At 38.8% G+C, this 21,808-nt stretch overlaps 1 protein-coding gene across 1 annotated transcript; it reads left to right on the forward strand.

The window, feature by feature from the left end:
* The first annotated feature begins 10,208 nt into the window (after positions 1-10,208).
* On the forward strand, positions 10,209-21,583 carry LOC146678165 (adhesion G protein-coupled receptor G1-like). Its single transcript, XM_085411679.1, has 12 exons — positions 10,209-10,324; positions 10,657-10,708; positions 12,346-12,433; positions 12,576-12,704; positions 15,297-15,437; positions 15,515-15,569; positions 15,648-15,739; positions 16,530-16,648; positions 20,121-20,401; positions 20,580-20,673; positions 20,769-21,097; positions 21,184-21,583. Exons 1-12 carry the CDS (start codon positions 10,267-10,269, stop codon positions 21,306-21,308), a joined length of 1,563 nt encoding a protein of 520 aa, XP_085267805.1. The 5' UTR covers positions 10,209-10,266; the 3' UTR covers positions 21,309-21,583.
* The last annotated feature ends 225 nt before the right edge of the window (positions 21,584-21,808 follow it).

Raw genomic sequence — 21,808 nt, forward strand, 5'->3', positions numbered from 1 at the left:
CGGCAGATCCCAAGCAGCTGGGGAAAGAGGGCGGCTGGGTCATGGTGAGGAGGAAGCATAGTCCTAAACAGAAGCCCCAGGTACACCACCAACCCGTTCATGTGTCTAACCGTTTTTCCCCACACCCGCCGGGGGTCAAACTCTGGTAATTGGCGATTCTGTTCTCAGACATGTGAAGCTAGAGACACCGGCAACCATAGTCAATTGTCTTCCAGGGGCTAGAGCAGGCGACATTGAAGGAAATTTAAAACTGCTGGCTAAGGGTAAACGTAAATTCAGTAAAATCATAATTCACGTCGGCAGTAATGACACCCGGTTACGCCAATCAGAGGTCACTAAAATCAATATTGAATCGGTGTGTAACTTTGCCAAAACAATGTCGGACTCTGTAGTTTTCTCTGGTCCCCTCCCCAATCAGACCAGGAGTGACATGTTTAGCCGCATGTTCTCCTTAAATTGCTGGCTGTCTGAGTGGTGTCCCAGAAACGATGTGGGCTTCATAGATAATTGGCAAACCTTCTGGAGGAAACCTGGTCTTGTTAGGAGAGACGGCATCCATCCCACTTTGGATGGAGCAGCTCTCATTTCTAGAAATATGGACAAATTTATTAAACCCCCCAAAATATGACTATCCAGAGTTGGGACCAGGAAGCAGAGTTGCAGTCTTACACGCCTCTCTGCAGCTTCTCTCCTCCTGCTACCCCCCCAAAAACCCATCTCCATAGAGACTGTGTCAGCTTCCAAAAAGACAAAAAACAAACTAAAAACCAGCAACAAACAACTTAAACATAAACAATTACAAAGAAAGAACAATACAGTATCCACATCTGAACCAAAGAGTAAAACAGTGAAATGTGGATTATTAAATATTAGGTCTCTCTCCTCCAAGTCTCTGTTAGTACATGACTTAATAATTGATCAACAAATCGATTTACTCTGCCTTACAGAAAACTGGTTGCAGCAGGATGATTATGTTAGTTTAAATGAATCAACACCCCCGAGTCATTCTAACTACCAGAAACCTCGAAGCACAGGCCGAGGGGGCGGTGTGGCAGCAATTTTTCACACCAGCCTATTAATTAATGAAAGACCAAGACAGACTTTTAATTCATTTGAAAGCCTGATGCTTAGCCTCGTCCACTCCAGCTGTGAAACTCAGAAACCAGTCTTACTTGTTATCATCTATCGTCCACCTGGGCCTTACACAGAGTTTCTGTCTGATTTCTCAGACGTTATATCTAAATTAGTTCTGAGCTCAGATAAAATAATTATTGTGGGTGATTTTAACATCCATGTAGATGCTAAAAATGACAGCCTCAACATGGCATTTAATCTGTTATTAGACTCAATTGGCTTCTCTCAAAATGTAAAAGAACCCACCCACCACTTTAATCACACTCTAGATCTTGTTTTTAACATATGGCATAGAAACTGAACATTTAACAGTGTTTCCTGAAAACCCTCTCCTGTCTGATCATTTCCTGATAACATTTACTTTTACAATAATTGATTACACAGCGGTGAAGAGTAGACTTTATCAAAGTAGATGTCTTTCTGAAAGTGCTGTAACTAAGTTTAAGAATATAATCCACCCACTGTTATCATCTTCAATGCCCTGTACCAACACAGAGCAGAGCAGCTATCTGAACGCTACCCCAACAGAGGTCGATTATCTTGTTAATAATTTCACCTCCTCACTACGTACGACTCTGGATACTGTAGCTCCTGTGAAAACTAAGGCCTCAAATCAGAAGTACCTGACTCCGTGGTATAATTCTCAAACACGTACCCTAAAGCAGATGACTCGTAATCTGGAGAGGAAATGGCGTGTCACAAATCTAGAGGATCATCATTTAGCCTGGAGAAATAGTTTGCTGCTTTATAAGAAAGCCCTCCGCAAAGCCAGAACATCTTACTATTCGTCACTGATTGAAGTAAATAAGAACAACCCCAGGTTTCTCTTCAGCACTGTAGCCAGGCTGACAAAAAGTCAGAGCTCTTTTGAGCCAACCATCCCTTTAACGTTAACTAGTAATGACTTCATGAACTTCTTCACAAATAAAATTTTTATCATTAGAGAAAAAATTACCAATAATCATCCCACAGATGTAATATTATCTACAGCTACTCTTAGTACCATTGATGTTAAGTTAGACTCTTTTTCTCCAATTGATCTTTCTGAGTTAACTTCAATAATTACTTCCTCCAAACCATCAACCTGTCTTTTAGACCCCATTCCTACAAAACTGCTCAAAGAAGTCCTGCCATTAATTAATTCTTCGATCTTAAATATGATCAACCTATCTCTAATGATCGGCTATGTACCACAGGCCTTCAAGCTGGCTGTAGTTAAACCTTTACTCAAAAAGCATCTCTAGACCCAGCAGTCTTAGCTAATTATAGGCCAATCTCCAACCTTCCTTTCATATCAAAAATCCTTGAAAGAGTAGTTGTCAAACAGCTAACAGATCATCTGCAGAGGTTTATTTGAAGAGTTTCAGTCAGGTTTCAGAGCTCAGCACAGCACAGAAACAGCTTTAGTGAAGGTTACAAATGATCTTCTTATGGCCTCTGACAGTGGACTCATCTCTGTGCTTGTCCTGCTAGACCTTAGTGCAGCATTCGATACTGTCGACCATAATATCCTATTAGAGCGATTAGAACATGCTGTAGGTATTACAGGTACTGCGCTGCAGTGGTTTGTATCATATCTATCTAATAGACTCCAATTTGTGCATGTAAATGGAGAGTCCTCTTCACACACTGAGGTTAATTATGGAGTTCCACAGGGTTCAGTGCTAGGACCAATTCTGTTTACATTATACATGCTTCCCTTAGGCAGTATCATTAGAAGACATAGCATAGATTTTCACTGCTATGCTGATGACACCCAGCTCTATCTGTCCATGAAGCCAGATGACACACACCAATTAGTTAAACTGCAGGAATGTCTTAAAGACATAAAGACCTGGATGGCCGCTAACTTTCTGCTTCTTAATTCAGATAAAACTGAGGTTATTGTACTCGGCCCTGAAAATCTTAGAAATATGGTATCTAACCAGATTCTTACTCTGGATGGCATTACCTTGGCCTCCAGTAACACTGTGAGGAACTTTGGAGTCATTTTTGACCAGGACATGTCCTTCAATGCACATATTAAACAAATATGTAAGACTGCTTTCTTCCATTTGCGCAACATCTCTAAAATTAGAAATATCCTGTCTCAGAGTGACGCTGAAAAACTAGTTCATGCTTTTATTACTTCCAGGCTGGACTACTGTAATTCATTATTATCAGGATGTCCAAAAAACTCGCTGAAAAGCCTTCAACTAATCCAAAATGCTGCAGCAAGAGTCCTGACAGGGACTAGAAAGAAAGAGCATATTTCTCCTGTTTTGGCTTCCCTTCATTGGCTTCCTGTTAAATCCAGAATTGAATTCAAAATCCTGCTCCTCACATACAAGGTCTTAAATAATCAGGCCCCATCTTATCTTAATGACCTTGACCTATTAGAGCACTCCGCTCTCACACTGCAGGCCTACTTGTTGTTCCTAGAGTATTTAAAAGTAGAATGGGAGGGAGAGCCTTCAGTTTTCAGGCCCCTCTTCTGTGGAACCAGCTTCCAGTTTGGATTCGGGAGACAGACACTATCTCTACTTTTAAGATTAGGCTTAAAACTTTCCTTTTTGCTAAAGCATATAGTTAGGGCTGGACCAGGTGACCCTGAATCCTCCCTTAGTTATGCTGCAATAGATGTAGGCTGCCGGGGGATTCCCATGATGCATTGAGTTTTTCCTTTCCAGTCACCTTTCTCACTCACTATGTATTAATAGACCTCTCTGCATTGAATCATATCTGTTATTAACCTCTGTCTCTCTTCCACAGCATGTCTTTATCCTGTCTTCCTTCTCTCACCCCAACCGGTCGCAGCAGATGGCCGCCCCTCCCTGAGCCTGGTTCTGTCGGAGGTTTCTTCCTGTTAAAAGGGAGTTTTTCCTTCCCACTGTCGCCAAAGTGCTTGCTCATAGGGGGTCATATGATTGTTGGGCTTTTCTCTGTATCTATGAAGCGCCTTGAGGCGACTTTTGTTGTGATTTGGCGCTATATAAATAAAATTGAATTGAATTGAATTGAATTGAATTAACACTACAAGCTCAATAGCTTGAGATGAACAGTAATACGATAATGAGCCCAACACTAAGATATTCTGTAACCACTGCACATCCTGCTTTTTTCACTCATGTCTCTCTGTGTGATGCCAAATCCTCCACAAAGACCCTTAGAGAAAAAAACAGCATTTCCCAGTGGAGCATCGTGGAGGTCCAGCCTGGATCAACAGATGCAAGAGGTGCTGCTGTACATCATGTGATCAACTCTCCTTGTCTTTGAAAAGAGTGATACTGATTTTAACACCGTATATGTTTCACATTGTATACATATTTTTCAACAATACAATGTGATTGCATAACCAACAAGCCGCCAGTAAAACCACAGTTTCCTTCACACACACACACAAAAAAACAAAAAAAAAACACAAAAGCCTGATAAATCAGACACAAAAAATTGTTTCCTTGTGCAAAAATGTGGTGTGAGGATTAGAACTTCAGGTGCCATGACATGCAGTGTTGCAATCACTGCTTCTGGCAGTGATATTACCATTACCATTACTAAAGTGATATGGTGGGTGCTGGGGTTACCTTGGGGGTTGGCCAGCACTTCATACGTTTCACTCCCTGGGATCTACGTATTCACCATGTTAAACTCACCTTAAGGTTAGTAGGTAAATCCTTATATGAAGTGTGCATAGGATGAAATATGCTAGAAAAATTATTAATCTTTAATAATGTGGGGCTTTGGCTCAGAAAGCAAAGACTCTTCAGACAATGATGAACACCAGTTTAAACAACTGCAGCAGAAATGTATTATCCATGACCTATATTAGGTGTTGACTGTTGACTGATGAACAATAACTTTATTTTTTGATGTTTTATTTCTTCTTTTATATGAAATCTTATTAATATTATATCAGTTTTGAAAAAATGCAGCTATGATTCTTATGGTTGCATTATTTTCAGATACGAGAAGGCAAAGATTTTCAGCAATTTAACAACAAATCACTTATTTAAAAAAAATAATAATGTGTTGTTGTATTATGGCTTAGATACGTTGCTGTAGATGGAAATTATAGATGTCCTGCACTCGTTTCTCATTTAGAGCATTTACTTCCAATGCCCTGTCAGATCCCATTTGGCTTCACTGCAGGTCAGTTTCTCAGTGAGGTGTACACTTTCAGGTATTTTCTTCTGGCTTTTACTTTTTCATTAAGTCCAGGATGACTCAAGCAGAAACATTTTGATCACAATATTGAAATTCACAATATTAAGCCTTCACACTTAAAAATGACACTTTAATGATCAGCTCTGGGAACTGTCATAAGGTTCGAGGTTTCTTGTTGGTTTCATGAGCTAAAAACCAAATGTAACCTCTTGCTTCAGTGGTTTGGGTGCAGTGATTGTTGTCGGTCACATCATGACTTTACAGGTGATTGTGAAACATGAATGTTGCATGACAGCTAAGTGGAAACATCAGTCATCAGTTTTCATGGTTTGTACACACATAAACCAATACTCTGATTGGTTTGGACTGAACTGACTTTTTAGTAAAATGGGGCTGCAGACGTCATGTGATGGTATCTGAGAGGAAGTGAAACTTTTATAAACTTCTATGAAACTCCACAACAGAGTTTCTCTGGAGTGATCCCTTGTGCACAATATTTTCTGTGTGCTTTTGGTTTTGCTCGTGCCTCTAATGGCTGATTGTTAGATTCTTAGATTCAATTTAGACACCCTAGTCTTTATGCAATTGAAATACTAACTTCAAGTGATCAAATGAAATGAAAAGGCTTTCTTTCCAATATGGAATATGGTGTTGTAGAGCTTTTTACCCCACTTCACATTTTCACTTTAGGCTCGTTGATTCAGAACAGTACGTAATATGACAGATTTCAATTCAATTAAGCTTCACGGCACCTTATATTGTAAGGCAAAGACCCTTGGAAGGAAAACCAAAATCATATGGTGGCCCCTCTGTAAGCAGCACTTCAGCATAAAGTAAACAGACAAGATCAGATCTTCAACAGAAGCCATCTGCTTTTGTTGTTCCAAGTGAGGGGAAATAGAAGATAAAAAAGAAGAGCACATAGAGATAAGGAGGGCACAAACTATGAGAAGGCAACATTTTGTGGCACGCAGTAGCGCCGAATTGCTCTGTGCATCATGGGAAGTCCTCTAGCACAGGAAATTCGGGGGTAGCTCTACACTCTTTTATACTATACTATTTTCAGCAGTGCCGTCCTCTGCTCAACGGACATGGTAGCTTCATAGGGCTTTATAATTATTTTAGCTGCTGCTGTGTAGCTTTATCTATACAGATAAAATATTTAAAAAAAATGTGTTTCTAGATTGAAAAAGTAGTTCTAGATTGTTATTTTTTTTAATCTGTAATATGTAATAATAATAATTTAATCTGTAATAATAATATTAAGTAATAAGTAACCAAAAATATCTACCATTTTCTGCCCACACCCACACAAGGGCAACTCCTCCTGAAGTTGCCCTTGTGTGCGTGTGTCCGGCCATATCTCCTGCCTTAGGTGCCACCTTTTTTTATTCAGCTGACTCCCATCAGCAATTAGAAGTACTTAAGGCCAGAAAAAGGTGAGCTCTAGTTCCAGAGAGCCATGCTGGTGTTTGCAGCTAGTGAGCTGTGTGTGGTGACTGGTTGCTCCTGCTCGATGGGGAGGAGTGTTTGGTGATTAATCCTTTTTTTACTTACTTTTCATTTACTGACCAACACCTGAGTTTTGTTTTGTTTCTTCAAATGGTGATAACAGCTTAACCGTCTCTTTTAGTTCAGTTATTAATAGAAGGATTACTAAAACTCTTTAACTTAACCATTTTGCCTCCATCTCTACTGGGTCTGCCCTGGTGGTCCTCCCAGTAGGTCTTGGAATTGGAAGTGCTAATTCTCATTTCTGCCACTTTCACACACAACACAAACGGCTCCAGTGCAAACTGAAGGTCACATGATGAAGCCAACAGAATCACATCATCTGCAAAGATCAAGGATAAAATCATTAGGCCACCAATCAGAATAGAAACAGAGTACTTTATTAATGGAAATTATGTTGGTTACACTTGCTTCAAGGCAGTAACAGTGACAGACTAAACTATTTAAACAATACATGTACAATGTTACAGATTTAACAACTTTAAGAAATAGAACTGATATATACAAATCACTCGATTAAAAATATCAACATTTAACAGAGGTGATTATAAATAAATATCATATTTATGCATGCATATCATATTGAGAAGAATATTACAGAGTAGATAAAAGCGTGTGAAAAAGGCTGTAACTATTGCAGTGTTTACAGTGTATTAGATGGAGGAGGTGTACAGTGAGATGGCCATGGCCAGGAAAGATGTCCTGTGCCGTTCAGTGGTGCTTTTTGGTAATCTCGGTCTCACTGAATGTGCTCTCTGACTAGCCAGCACATCATGGAGTGGGTGGGAGGTAATGTCCAGCTTTGTCCTTATCTTGGACAACATCTACCTGTTAGACACCACCCTAAATGAGTCCAGCTCCATCCCCACAACATTACTGGCTTTGCGGATCAGTTTATTTAGTCTGTTGGCATCAGCAACCCTTAACCTGCTGCCCCAGCATGCAACAGCATAGAGGATAGCACTGACCACAAAAGACTCATAGAAAATCCTGAGCATCGTCTGACAGATGTTGAAGGACCTCAGAAAATAGAGACAACTCTGGTCCTTCCTATAAAGTGGAGTGGTGTTTTTTAAAGTGCAATTTATTGTCTATGTATACTCTGAGGTATTCATAGTCCTCCACAATGGCCATATTGACCCCTGGATTGAAACAGGAGTCAAGGTTTTCCTGGTTTTCCTAAAGTCACAATCAATTCCTTGGTCTTTGCCACATTGACAAAGGAGTCAACCACAGCCCGGTACTATATCAGAGTGGGTAGTAATAATAGAGTGGATAGTAACAATAATAAACATCATCATTATCATCATAATCATAATAATACATTTTATTTATAAAGCACCTTCTAGTGTCGCATGCAGCTGTGGAGTTAGCAGAGGAAGGAACGTAAACAGCCACCAACATTACTTGGGTAAATTCCCTGGGCAAATAATACAGCCGGAGTCCAGCAGTGCACAGTTCAATGTCAGGACAGGAAATCCGTTCTTTGATTGATATGTGGGCAGGGTTGTTGTTGTTAACAAGAATGGCAAACCCCCTTGTTTCTGCTTACCGCTCGCGGCGCTGCAGATATCCTGTTCATAAAAAGATTTTCTGTTCATAAAAAACTATGAAAATTATGAACAGAATCATGACAAAGGGCAGCCCTGGCGGAGTCCAACACCCACCTGAAACAGGTCTAACTTACTTCCAGTGTTACAAACTGAGCTCTATTATTTATATTTTTATATTTGTACAAGGACCGAATGGTCTGTAAAAAGGGGCCAGACGCACCATTCTCCCGAATGGCCTTAATAAAACAACAACTGATAATTCTCTTTCATGTGACCATAGCAGCACAGTCTCCAGCAGACAACTCTCAAACTGATTCAATGCCTGTCATGTCACGTGGTTATATGCTGCCTGTGTGGATATTTCTATCATAACTCAGAACCACAACTTGTTACGTGATCTTTGAGATATTTTGGAAAAAGTAAACGTTGTCATGAATCACCTTCTCCAATGAGGTGTTATTCCTCCCTCTGCCAAGAACATAATGAACATTATTATTTATGAAGTACCAAGCATGATATTATTAACAGCCAAAATATAGTGAAAAAGTACATGTACATTCAAAAAGTACTTTAGTTGCAGTCCAGTGACCCCTGTCAAATAGATAAGAATGTTTATACGACCACATAGTGATAACTCATCAATGTGAGTAATTTATTCAGAATCCATTAAGAAATTCCATACCACATATGTGATAAACAATTTACTGAACTGTGAATTCTGCAAAGCTAAGCTTGAACATTCAAAGAATATTAATATAGATAGGGAAACGAGCATAATAGCTCTGTTGTAATGAAATCATTCTGCAGATGTAACTTTCCTGGTGTGCTCCTCAGTGATGCAGCTTCTAATATTACAGAATTTTATGCATCATTTATTTAAGACTTGAAATGGAGCTTTGCAAAAGTAATCTGTTTTCAGTTTTACATTTGTCAACTTTCTTAACTTCTACATGTTTAAATCTTCTATTTTTTTAATCTTTTCTATGAGGTGTCTTGGGTTTGGCTGGATTGTTGTCATCATATTTTGATTGTTCATCACAAATTGTTCATCAATTTTGAACAAACTGTGAATGTCTTTATTTTCTCGTGGACCAGTTAACCCACAAAACAGAGAAGCAGAGAATACTTTCTTTCCTACCATTACTTCAAATGATAAACCCGGAATACCACAAATCTCTTGCATCCAATACTTCTAATGTCTAAGGTAAGCTTAAAAAAACACTACTAACTGCATTTTTAGAATAAAACATTAACTGAATAGAAATGAAATACTATGTAAAGAGAAATACATCAGTAAGAATAGAGAAATAATATATAGTGCAGACCCGTAACCTTCAAAGATTTAATATTCAAAGATTTGCATCTTATTTTGTGTGCTGCAACCTGTAGAACTGGTGTGGCGCAAGCTCCTGTTTCACTTCCTCAGTAAGCTGTAAGTATCAGTATTTCTTGACCATGGTCCCCTGACCTTTTGTTTTCTACACATGAAAACTGTATGATTTAGAAATGTCCTCCTCTAGATGCCATCTAATGTCAGCCATTCAGTTACAGCACAAATATTTGTATTTGTTTCTAAGTTATTATTTTTTTTACAATACATAAATTATTAGAACTGTCTTCACAGACAGACTCTTAAATGGTTCTACTGTTTTTTCTACACAGTGTACCAGTCTCTATTCTCAGTTAATATTTCTGTGGAAATTTAGAGCAGAAGCTTAAAAGTATTTGATCATTGTGATAGCACTGAACAAAAAACAGCCTGATGTGAGTCATTTCCTCATCTGAGCTGTGACACACAGATCTGTTAAAGCATGTGATATATGTAGATGTGAAACTCCCCCTCATTCAGCAAACGTCAACCAGACAGAAAAATACCCTCTCAACCTCTTACAGCAGATCTATATCTGTTGATGAGTGAGACGCAATGTGGATTACACTTTTTATCACAACAGCCCTCTGTTTTTCTATGTCCCGAGCTGGTGGTGAGTAAACCTACCATGTTATCACTCTTATGTTGAAAGGAGTATACTTGTGAAGTGAATAGCACACTAAATATCTCAAAGTTATGAATCCTTGAAAAAGTAAAATTACCCCAGATTCTTTGTTACCAATAGCTAGTAAGGACTCTAAGTCAACCAGTTTCACAAAACTCCCTACAAGTGTGCTGATTAAACACTTGTAAAAGAACATCTTGTCTCTCATGTGTCTCTGGAGTTAGATGCCACTTAGACGTTTAATCAGCTTCCAATCTTGTTTAAATGTATTCATTATGCTAATTTTGATCTTTCCATTCCTGTGTGTTTTACTTTGACAGACTTCTGTGAAAATGTTCTTGATGAATGCCGAAAAAGTGAATCATGGATAGGGTAATTCAACTTACTGTACATATCACATTCCTGTTTTTGAAAATGTATATAGTTAAATGTTAGATAAATGCTGTCAATACTGGCTAAAATGTTTTCATCTCTACAGTGGCTGCTTTTTGGTGTTTTTACATGGCTTCATCATCAAATAATACTTGTTAGAGTGTTAGTATACAGCCTCTAACATATAAATCACACACTGATACTTGTATGCTGAGAGCAAGACCAGTCTTATCTGAGAGGACAGTGGAGAAATGAGTCACAGATCTATAAACTAGAGCAGGCGTGGGAAACTCCAGGCCTCGAGGGCCGGCGTCCTGCAGGTTTTAGATGTGTCCTTGAACCAACACAGCTGATTTAAATGGCTAAATTAGCTCCTCAACGTGTCCTGAAGTTCTCCAGAGGCCTGGCAAGGAACTAATCATGTGATTCAGGTGTGTTGACCCAAGGTGAGATCTAAAACTTGCGTTACACCGGCCCTCGAGGCCTGGAGTTGCCCACCCCTGAACTAGAGGAACACAGTGTAACACTTTGGAGTAAACATAATTTTGTATTATTGTTTAAGTGTATTGTGTAAGCTGGTGTTTGTTAAACTTAATACAGACTTGATTCATCTAGAAACATTATTTAAATGACAATTCTAACATTTTAGCTGATGCTCATGTTTCTTGATTTAAAGAGCTCAGACGTAGGCAGAAGTGCTGGAGATGGCGTAAATCATAAGACTGCGAACCTCTGTGTCCTCTTTCTCTCACTGTTGACTTTTGTCTGTACTTGTCTTTTTTACTGTACTTTTTATATTGGTTTTTTATTTTTATTTTTGCCTTGTGTTAGCTGCTTTGACAGATTTAGGCAGCTAAAAGTTTTGAGTTAGGTTTAGTAAAAAAATGTGGACTGGGTTAAAATACCACAACTTATGCCTTGTCTTATCATTTCTGCAGCTCATGCATCAAAGAACCAACTGCAGTAACACTGCGGTCTCTGGCATGGCAGCAGCTTTGTCTGAATTTCTCACATTGTTTTCCTGTGAAAGACAACATCATAGTATTTAAAAAATGTTCTATGTACCAATGGCTTCATTTAAATATATTTATGTTTATCAAACTATGAGGTTCTTATGTATTAGTAATGGTTAGATGTACGAATCAAGATTAGTTGGTAAAAAATGTAGTTTAGTCACTAGTTTGGGTTAAAATAAGCCTGTTTACTTTGAAAACTAACCGGTTAGACAGTACATTCAAATGTTACGCTGAGGGCTCAAGGTTAAATGTTTATTTTAAACAGGAGTTTATAATCGTTGATGCCAAAGGTAGCAGTGTCCCATTTTGAAATGCCAAAAGACTTAACAAAGCTGTAGAATTTGATATATGATAATATGAACATTATTATTAAATTATTGTCAGAAATTAAAATTAAAGCAGTACAAGAGAATTTATTTTTGTTCAACTCAAGTTCTTGCAGTTTCATTTTTTCTCCTTTAAATGTATATCCATGAACAAATGAAATAATCAAATAGCAGAGAAAGGTCCAATAATTGATCTTACTTCTCATCTCTTTGCATTAGTTTGTCTTTTTTATCCTCAGTTATATCCCTGTTTGCATGGTTATATATCTGAACTATGTTAAATATCTGTTGGTAGTTGTTATGAGGACAAAATTATGACCTGCAAGCCAAGAGGCCGCTCCATGACAGGCATCAAACAACTCAAAGTAAACTCGCTTCAAGAGGTGAGGTCATTTGGAGCTGAAGTGCTTTTTAGAAGTGAAAAAGTTACTTTTGATCTGAATTTCTGTATTCTTGTATTAATGAACTCTAATTACTGACAATCAACACATTTTTTAAAGTTATGTTTTCGTGTATGCTTTTTAGGTTGATGTGAGACCTACATTTGAACATAGAGTTCAGATCCCATCATCAGCTCTACAAGAAAGCATAGGAAATGTGTCTGAGGTGGATGTCCTGGTGGTGGCCTCTGTAATTAACAGCAGTTATTTTAAGGTTGGTAACGCTAAAAGCAACAGAAAACAAACCTTAATTATTTATCCACAGGAGGTTCAACATTTTCTAATGCTGATGCGTCTTGCATTCCTCCAGCAGAGTCTCTTCACACTCAGCTGTTGCTTATTATGAAAACTGATTAAAAGTTGCTCCTTTAATAAGATGTCCAATTACGTTTCACTGAGGGCCACAATGAGAAGTGTTTGCTTTAATTTGATCTAAAATTAAAGTTTGTCTGATATATCTTACAAATTCCTCAACCAGTCTACAAACAAAGTTAACCTTTATTTCAGTAATGCAATGCATTCTGACTACAGTTCTATAAAAAGCCTGCCATACAGCCAACTCACAACAACATGCTTCACAAGCATGAATCCGAAAGCTTCTGGAGCATTTAGTTTTGTCCATCAACATAATTCTAAAAATCTTACAGAGCCTGTTTCACAGGCCTGAACATAACAATGCAATTTGTCTTTACAGCTCTATCTCTTTGAGATTGAACCTGAAGAAGTGTTCTGGGTTGTATTTTCATTAGTGGCTCAGCTCTCTACCATGAATGTTTCACATGGGTCTAATCGAAGTCTGGACTTAAGATATCCTGCTTGAGATATTTAAACACAACTATATACAAACCATTCATCTTCAAAAATCCTTGTTTGACTGAATTAAAACAATTCTGCAAAGTAGACTGGTGTCACGGCTAATGGAAGGTATGGACTCAAGTGCGGAGCTCTGGATGCAAAGCAGACAGTGCGTTTATTTACAGTGCTCAAATACAGTCTTAAACAAGAAAGAAGTGCGATTCTCCAAAGGTGATTTTCTCCCAATTCCCGAAGGTGGTGCAGGTGAGTCTCTTCAATGAAAATCTGTGTGTGCTTCTCCTCCTGAGTGATAAAGGGAGGGAGGGAGACACACACACACTCACACACAAGCAGGTCGTCCGGGGAGGACCGTCTGACTGTGAAAACTAGGACAAATTCCTCCACAGTTATGTAAAAAAATTGTTGACAGTTATTGCAAAATAATAATAATAATAATAATAATAAAAATAAAAAACTTTATTTATAAAGCACACTGAAAACCAAGGGTATACCAAGGTGCTTAAAAAGTAACATAGAGAATAAAAGAAAGATAATAGAAATAGAAATAGCAAGTACTAAGTATGCAAGCAGATAACTGTCACTGATACATAGAAGAAGAAGCAGATACACAACAAACAAGGAATTAAATGAGCATAAAAGTGCATAATGTAAAATCATAAGTGAAATGTTAACTAGAGAGAAAGGCAAGATTGAATAAGTGGGTTTTTAGTCGTGATTTAAACAGTGCAATAGAATCAGAGGCGCGGAGGTCGAGAGGGAGGGTATTCCACAGTACCGGGGCAGCCAGAGCAAACGCATGGTCACCCCGAGACTCAGCACTAATTTACTAATAGTTTTGAACGTAAGAAGTAATAATTTAAATTGAATACGGTACTTTATGGGCAGCCCGTGCAAGCCGGCTAGAACAGGTGTAATAGAGCAGAATTTCCTTGTACCAGTCAGAAGGTGAGCTGCCGCATAGAGATTAGGCGCAGTTGGTGGAAGCTATATCTCACTACAGCAGACACTTGCTTCTTACTGAGTTTGAACGAGCTATCCAGCAGTACACCCAAGTTACAAATATACCAAAATGCAAAAAATTTTTCATAACACTGTACTTGTGGCACTTCAAACTGCAGCTGCAACTAGCCAACATTTTCAAAAAAAATCTTAAAGTGATGTGGAAATTAGTGGTGCAACGGATCATGGTTGATCCGTAACCCAAACCGATCCCACTCCACGGTTCGGCACGCACGTGATCCGAAAAAGAAGGAAAAAAAGGATGTGTATGGTGCGCGTGGTCAGTCTGTCAAGCGATAGTTATGGCCAGCGTTAGCGGTCCAAGTGGAGGAGCAGAGGAGTTTACGGCATTTAAGCAGCCCTTTGCTGCCCAGTCTGACCGGGCTAAAGCTATTACAAAAGCTACTGGGGTGTTTAGCTGCAGACATTCTGCAAAATAAGGGGTTTAAACTATGATGAACGTGCTTGAGCCACGCTATGATATCCTGTTGCACGTCCACTTCAGTGACAAGATTGTACCCAGGCACGTATGAGCAGGAAAAGTATAAAGTTATGGCTGAACTGTCCCAGGCATCTTCTGTTGCCCAACTACAAATGGGTGGACCTCCAGGGCAACGGAAAGCTGCGTGACCGTGACCGCTCATTATATCACAGCGGAGTGGTAGATACAAAGCCCTGTACTGCCCTATATTGCACCTTAATTAGTTTTTATACAATTGCATGGAATGAGTCTTGAGTTGAATGTTTTAATAGCCAAAAAATAATTAAATAAGTTAATAAGTAAATGTTTTTTTTCTTTCTTTTTTTTGCTGATCTGAAAATTTATCCGATCTGTGACTTAAAACCGTGAGCCAATCTGAACCTTGAGATTTTTAATCCGTTGCACCACTAGTGGAAATGTAACTACAAGACGTCTGCTAGGAATAAAGTTAAAAAAAATTTCCAATTAATCTCACCCTAACATGAATGTTATGTATCATCCTTCTTTCAGCTGAGTCCTCCCGAAAAAAGCAGGAGACTTCTTGGGGGTCTGGAAGTATTTAGGTACTCAGTCATATGTGTGCGGGCAGGAAACCGTGCGGTCAAGAATCTCTCACAACCCATCACGTTAACCTTCAAACACAACAAAGAGGTAAAAAGACAAAAGTGTTGGACGAACATCTGAAATAGAAAATGTAACAACCTGTTTACCGTTAATTTTGATTCCAGGTTGAAAGTGGAACGTGTGTATTTTGGAAGGAAACATCAGCAAAGGATGGAACAGGTAATTTGGAGATGTCAACCTTCAGTTAGTTTGTTTCTAAATAAAATGACTCAGCTACTCAGAATGTTTCCTTTATAGGTTACTGGAGCAATGAAGGCTGTGACACAAATTACACGGCACATGAATTTATTTGCAGCTGCAAACGTCAGAGGTTCTTTGCTTTGCTTGTGGTGAGCTGAAAATCTCTTCCTACGTATCATAAAAGCCTTTGGCAAACACCATGTTTATCTAATAAATGTTTAACAACTGTTACTGTTGATAAACAATTTAAATTAAGGAGCTGTTTCAAATGTATGCTGTACTCTTACTGTGTAAGAACACAACAACAGACAGAGGGAAACACAGAGCTTAATCTGACAAAACGAGACAGGGAGGAAGCAAAACTGGAAACACTGAGCATGGGAGGCGAGACTATCACAGCAAAACGGGAAACAAGAGACATACACAAAGACGCGGACTTAGCACTGTGACGTGGAGACATGACTTACTAGGGAACTAGAAACATGAGACAAAAGTAACTAACCATGGAACACAGAGAAGGCACAGTAGAAGAAAACTAAAGACTAGGAATGATAAATATAACACAAGCAGAAAACGATAAAGAGAACCAAAATTGTGTAAAACATCAAATCAAAGAAAATAACTACAAAAACACAAAACACTTGGTCACAGACCCAGTACGGTAACAAGCACACCTGCCACTCTAAGACACACACACTTAATTTTAAGCTTTGCCAGCACATGGATGACTTCTACAATAATTCACTCATCATATAATTGTGATGAAGGGTGAACCAACCAACACAGTCCCAAGCATTTATTGTTCCGACATGTAAACATCTCGCCATTTTAACATGGGAATGGGGAAATTTAGGTATAGATGCTCCTGTACAGATGTCCATCAAACACGTGAATGTAAATTACATTTCAAAACAACAACTTCATCTTTTTATGTTGCAGAATCCAGGAATATCGGTGACAAAAGCTGATGCCGACAAGCTAAACTACATCACTTACATTGGATCAGGATTCTCCGCCCCCTTCGCACTGATCAGTTTGTTCATCTATATTTATCTACAGTGAGTAGATGTCATATTATTCACATTTAAAACTTTATAGTTTTCAGTTCCCAATTGTGATCAAATAAGAAATTGGAGAAAATAAACAATTTGCAAGTTTATCCACAGTTCCACTTCAGCAGTACATATCCTGATGTACATATCCAGAGTGAACTGCTTTGTCTCACACTGTGAAGTTCCACAGTATTCAGTTGAACAGAGGTAGTATGCTTTATGGTATTTTAGTCAAAGAGATGAAAAATATGTTTTTAAAAACATATTATTATTGGATTTATTTAATCAAAAAGTGTTTTCATTCTAAAGTCAAACCACTGTAACAAAGTCACAGATAGAATCAAAACCACAATCAGAATTTATTAATCCCAGAGGGAAATTGAGTTGTCATAGCAGCAAATATGCAACAAACATCAAGCACTCATATAAAATGAAGTGTAGAGATTGAGATATTTTTAGATAAATATTAAGATAAATATAGAGGTATCAGTATAAATAAATATATATACATTTAAAAGGGACACACATATGTGTGTGCGTGTGTGTAACACGCCCCTAGTGAGAGGGCAGCCAACAGATTATATCTGGTCCTGAAAAAAACAGGTAAATGCTGAGATGGACGACAGGTAGTTTGTTTTCCTCTCTCGCTTCTGTCAGATCTTTAATTATACACATTCATGTGTTCAAAATCGGTTACAAATCGTCTGAATCTCTTTATCTCACATTCCTAAAATCAGAATAAACTTAATGATAATATAAATAATATAAACAAAAATCTAAACAGCCATATCGCTTGTTTGTTACTCAGAGCTACAAATCACACTCTTTTTACCCACACATAGTTTAATAAAACAAACATTCCTGCACTCTACCATATACTAGTGGCTTATCTGTGTAGTCAAAATCTCCACATCAACATTGCAGAGTGACCAGAGTTGTTATTTCTCTAACTTTAGTCAGTTACAGTGGCAGCACATCAAACTGTCTCTGTGAATTCACTAACTCAAATATACGGGAGCGGTGTTGTACTTTTGAGGGAGACTTAAGTTTAAAAAAAGACAAAGCCAAAGGCTACACGCAACTCCAGCATGCGGCGAGCTAAGCTAGGTCCTCCTGTCTTAACCGTAACAGATTTCAAAGACCAAGACAAATACAGATCCCACCGAGACAAACTAATCGTCAGGTTTTACTTTTACTTGGCATGTTAATTACGTGGACCACATTAAATTTTTCAGTTCAATTAAATTTTATTTATATAGCGCCAAATCACAAGTGCAGTCGTCTCAAGGTGCTTAATATTGTACAGTAGATCGTACAATAATAGATACAGAGAAAAACCCAACAATCATATGACCCCCTATGAGCAAGCACTTTGGCGACAGTGGGAAGGAAAAACTCCCTTTTAACAGGAAGAAACCTCAGACAGAACCAGGCTCAGAGAGGGGCGGGGCCATCTGCTGCGACCGGTTGGGGTGAGAGAAGGAAGACAGGATAAAGACATGCTGTGGAAGAGAGCCAGAGATTAATAACAAGTATGATTCAGAGCAGAGAGGTGTATTAACACATAGTGAGTGGGAAAGTGACTGAAAAAGAAACACTCAATGCATCATGGGAATCCCCCGGCAGCCTGCATCTATTGCAGCATAACTAAGGGAGGATTCAGGGTCACCTGGTCCAGCCCTAACTATATGCTTTAGCAAAAAGGAAAGTTTGAAGTCTAATCTTAAAAGTAGAGATAGTGTCTGTCTCCTGAATCCAAACTGGAAGCTGGTTCCACAGAAGAGGGGCCTGAAAACTGAAGGCTCTCCCTCCCTTTCTACTTTTAAATACTCTAGGAACAACAAGTAGGCCTGCAGTGTGAGAGCGGAGTGCTCTAATGGGGTGAAATGGTACTACAAGGTATTTAAAATAAGATGGGGCCTGATTATTTAGGACCTTGTATGTGAGGAGCAGGATTTTGAATTTAATTCTGGATTTAACAGGAAGCCAATGAAGGGAAGCCAAAACAGGAGAAATCTGCTCTCTCTTTCTAGTCCCTGTCAGGACTCTTGCTGCAGCATTTTGGATTAGCTGAAGGCTTGTCAGGGAGTTTTTAGGACAATAAGGCCACAGTAAGGAATAAGGTCCACATGTGGCCTTATTACTTACTAAACTGAATAAAATAATTAAATGATGAGACGGCCTCTGCTAGATCTGATGAAGAGCAGTAGCATTACACTAAACCATCTCACTAGGGCGGAGGTGCCCCCTTGTGGTGCAACTTGGGATCTCAGAACATGTTGGCTCTCCAACAAAAATCACAAAATTAAGGCCCTTGTGTAACAAAACTACACCTGAAAACAATGTACAAAAATTAAATCACATAATATGGCCATACACATTATAGTGTTCCTTGTGCAAATATATGTCATGGAAGAATGAAGTTATGTTGTGAAAGATCAGATATATTTCACAAGTATAACCAGTTTAGTTATGCTGTGACAAAGTCGGTGGAACACAAAACCAGTTCGTCATAACTGATCACATTTCTTCTGAAAGTCTAGCAGCCCACAGTCATGGGGGAAAAATGTTTAATAAATTGATCATTATCAAGCTGTGGGTATTAATCTGCTTATATTTGCCATTCGATGGGAGAGAGCAGCTCAGTGTGGTTTGTGGCAAAAACCTCTAAGGACACAAATACTGTGAGACCCTACTGTGCTGCTTATGAACTAAAGGGTAAAACTTTTACTACAGATATTTTTACTAAGTTTCGTCAGGGTGGCCTATATAAAGAAATGTCTCTATATCTGAGCATTTATAACAGTTTCCTTTAACAGTTGTCTCTGCAAAGACTGATGAGCGTGTGAGGTTGCAGAGATTGCGTCACAAAAGCTCAGTTGCTGCTTACATTTTGGGAACTATTTTTTTTCAACATGTTGATACTGGTATAAACAAAATGTAGTCACTTCCCCAGAGACATCTTCTGTCAAGTAGCCTCAAAGAAACACTGCTACGAGGGCCTGGAAATGCCATAAAAAAAACCCTGAACATTAAGAAAACAAACTCAATAATATTAATGGTTAAAAAAATGTGCTTGTGAATGAAATTTGTAAAGTAATTAATTAAAGAAATGTTGTGTACATTAATATATCTGCCTGAGAGTGATTTTGTCATGTTTGTCTTTGTAATTTGTTTGTTTAATGAATTTGTTGATTTTCCCATTTCAGTTCAACCCATATTCTGTTACATTTCTAACATTATATGATGCAAATGAGGCGACTGCTACTCAAAGTGTGGTATTAAGTGAACTTTGTGGCTACATCTAGTTAAGAGACCATTAGAGAAGTGAGGCTACAGCCTCATGGCCTTTCTTACATATTGTTTTATCTGCTGCATTAGTGTGGAGTTATTACCATCATCTCACATCTAAAAAGGCAAGATAATATCCACTATCTCCACAGTTGGCAACAAGAGAATAATTTTGTTTCTCTTGTAGTCGGCGGTATCCTGAGAAATCCATAAGTCTGCACATGCAGCTAACAGTGGCGATGTTCTGCCTCCATCTCACCTTCCTGCTGTCCAGCCTCCTGGCCCAACTACTGAAGGAAAAAGAGGACAGCTCATCTTGCCTGGTACTGGGTCTGGTTTTACACTGGTCCCTGCTGGCCACCCTGACCTGGAGTGCTCTGGAGGGGTTCCACCTCTACCTTCTGCTCATCCGGGTCTTTAACATCTATGTGAGGAGGTACCTGCTCAAACTCAGCCTGATTGGATGGGGTGAGTGTCGTTTAGGTGGGACGCTGCTCTGCAATACACTGTCACAAATCTTTAAATGAAAGTGGATTGTGTTGAAGTGTTGCAGCAACATTGAGAAGTAGAGAAACAGTGATAATAATGCCTCACGCTGTCCTAAAGAACACTCAGCTGACATTAATTCTGTCTTCCATGTTTGCAGGTTTTCCTACACTGGTTGCAGCTGTTTGTGGGATTTCACGTGTTTATGGCAAATACACTCTGAAATACAGCAACAGCAATTTAACACAACACATGTAAGAAACTATCTTTGATATCACTTAATATTAGAGTGAGCCAGGAGATTTTATTTCTAAGCAAACCCATTTTTTATGTCTTTAATAATGAGCAGGTGCTGGATAAGCGGCAAGTCTGAACAAAAGCTCCTCGTAGTCAGCTACATCACTACCGTGGCTTTTCCTTTCTTCGTGGTTGTGTTCAATGCCTGCATGCTGGGGCTGGTGGTGTTTAAGATTTGGGAACTAAGAAGGGGTGATAGAAGCTTTGGAAGCAGCAGTGACTGGAAGAAGATAAACAAAGAGAGAAAGAAGAGGTTATGGAAGGACTGTGTCACAGTGCTGGGCCTCAGCTGTGTGCTTGGGTTACCTTGGGGGTTAGCCAGCACTACATACGTTTCACTCGCTGGGATCTACGTATTCACCGTATTGAACTCCCTTCAAGGTTAGTATGCGATCATCATGTCAAGGATTAACTGGACTTTGATCATTTAATAGAAGAACTGACAAACTATGTCTCTCTCTTCACAGGTCTATTTATTTTCCTGTGGTCTGTGGCGATGGCCTGGTCAAAATCTCAACCTGAAAATAACTCATCAATCAGAGACTCTTCCTCTCAGAAAATGATGACTACTAGTTTCAACAGCAGAAACTGAAAAGACTAATGCATTATCCATGACCTATATTAGGTGTTGCGCTTCTATTGATATATATTTCAGTATAACTAACAATTAAAAATATATACACATTTAGATGTGTTATTTCTTCCTTTTTGTGCAAATACTATGTAGAAATTTTGAAGAAAATTCTTGTGATTTTCTGTTTCCTCTTTCAAGCAAATATCAATAACTTGACTGTAATGAGTGGCTCTTTGAGTTGACTTCCTATCAGTTGGAAGCAGTGCAGTTATTCTACTCTGACCTCTGGCAACAACAAGGCATTTTCTTCCAGAGAACTGATGCTCTCTGGATATTTTTTCCAGCTTATTCTCTGGAAACTGCAGAGAACTTAGTGTTGGAAAATGCCAGTAGATCACCAGTTTCTGAAATACTCAGGCACCAATGAGCACACCATGCTCACACCTCCGTTCTGTTTCTCCATCTAGTTTTTGTGGTTAGCGTGTGGGTTCAAGGCCAAGCCTCGGAAGGGGTGATTT

Source organism: Rhamphochromis longiceps, linkage group LG1 (genome assembly GCF_057381845.1).
Source record: "Rhamphochromis longiceps isolate RC_006_pf linkage group LG1, R_longiceps_female_GT1.1, whole genome shotgun sequence".
Taxonomy (NCBI): domain Eukaryota; kingdom Metazoa; phylum Chordata; class Actinopteri; order Cichliformes; family Cichlidae; genus Rhamphochromis; species Rhamphochromis longiceps.

Bases quoted from the DNA above. Each gene is read 5' to 3' on its own strand.
- LOC146678165 (XM_085411679.1), top strand. From the start codon at position 10,267: ATGTGGATTACACTTTTTATCACAACAGCCCTCTGTTTTTCTATGTCC. The intron at 15,438-15,514 runs GTAAAAAGACAA...TTTTGATTCCAG, and splicing joins CCTTCAAACACAACAAAGAG to GTTGAAAGTGGAACGTGTGT. The intron at 21,098-21,183 runs GTTAGTATGCGA...CTCTCTTCACAG, and splicing joins CGTATTGAACTCCCTTCAAG to GTCTATTTATTTTCCTGTGG.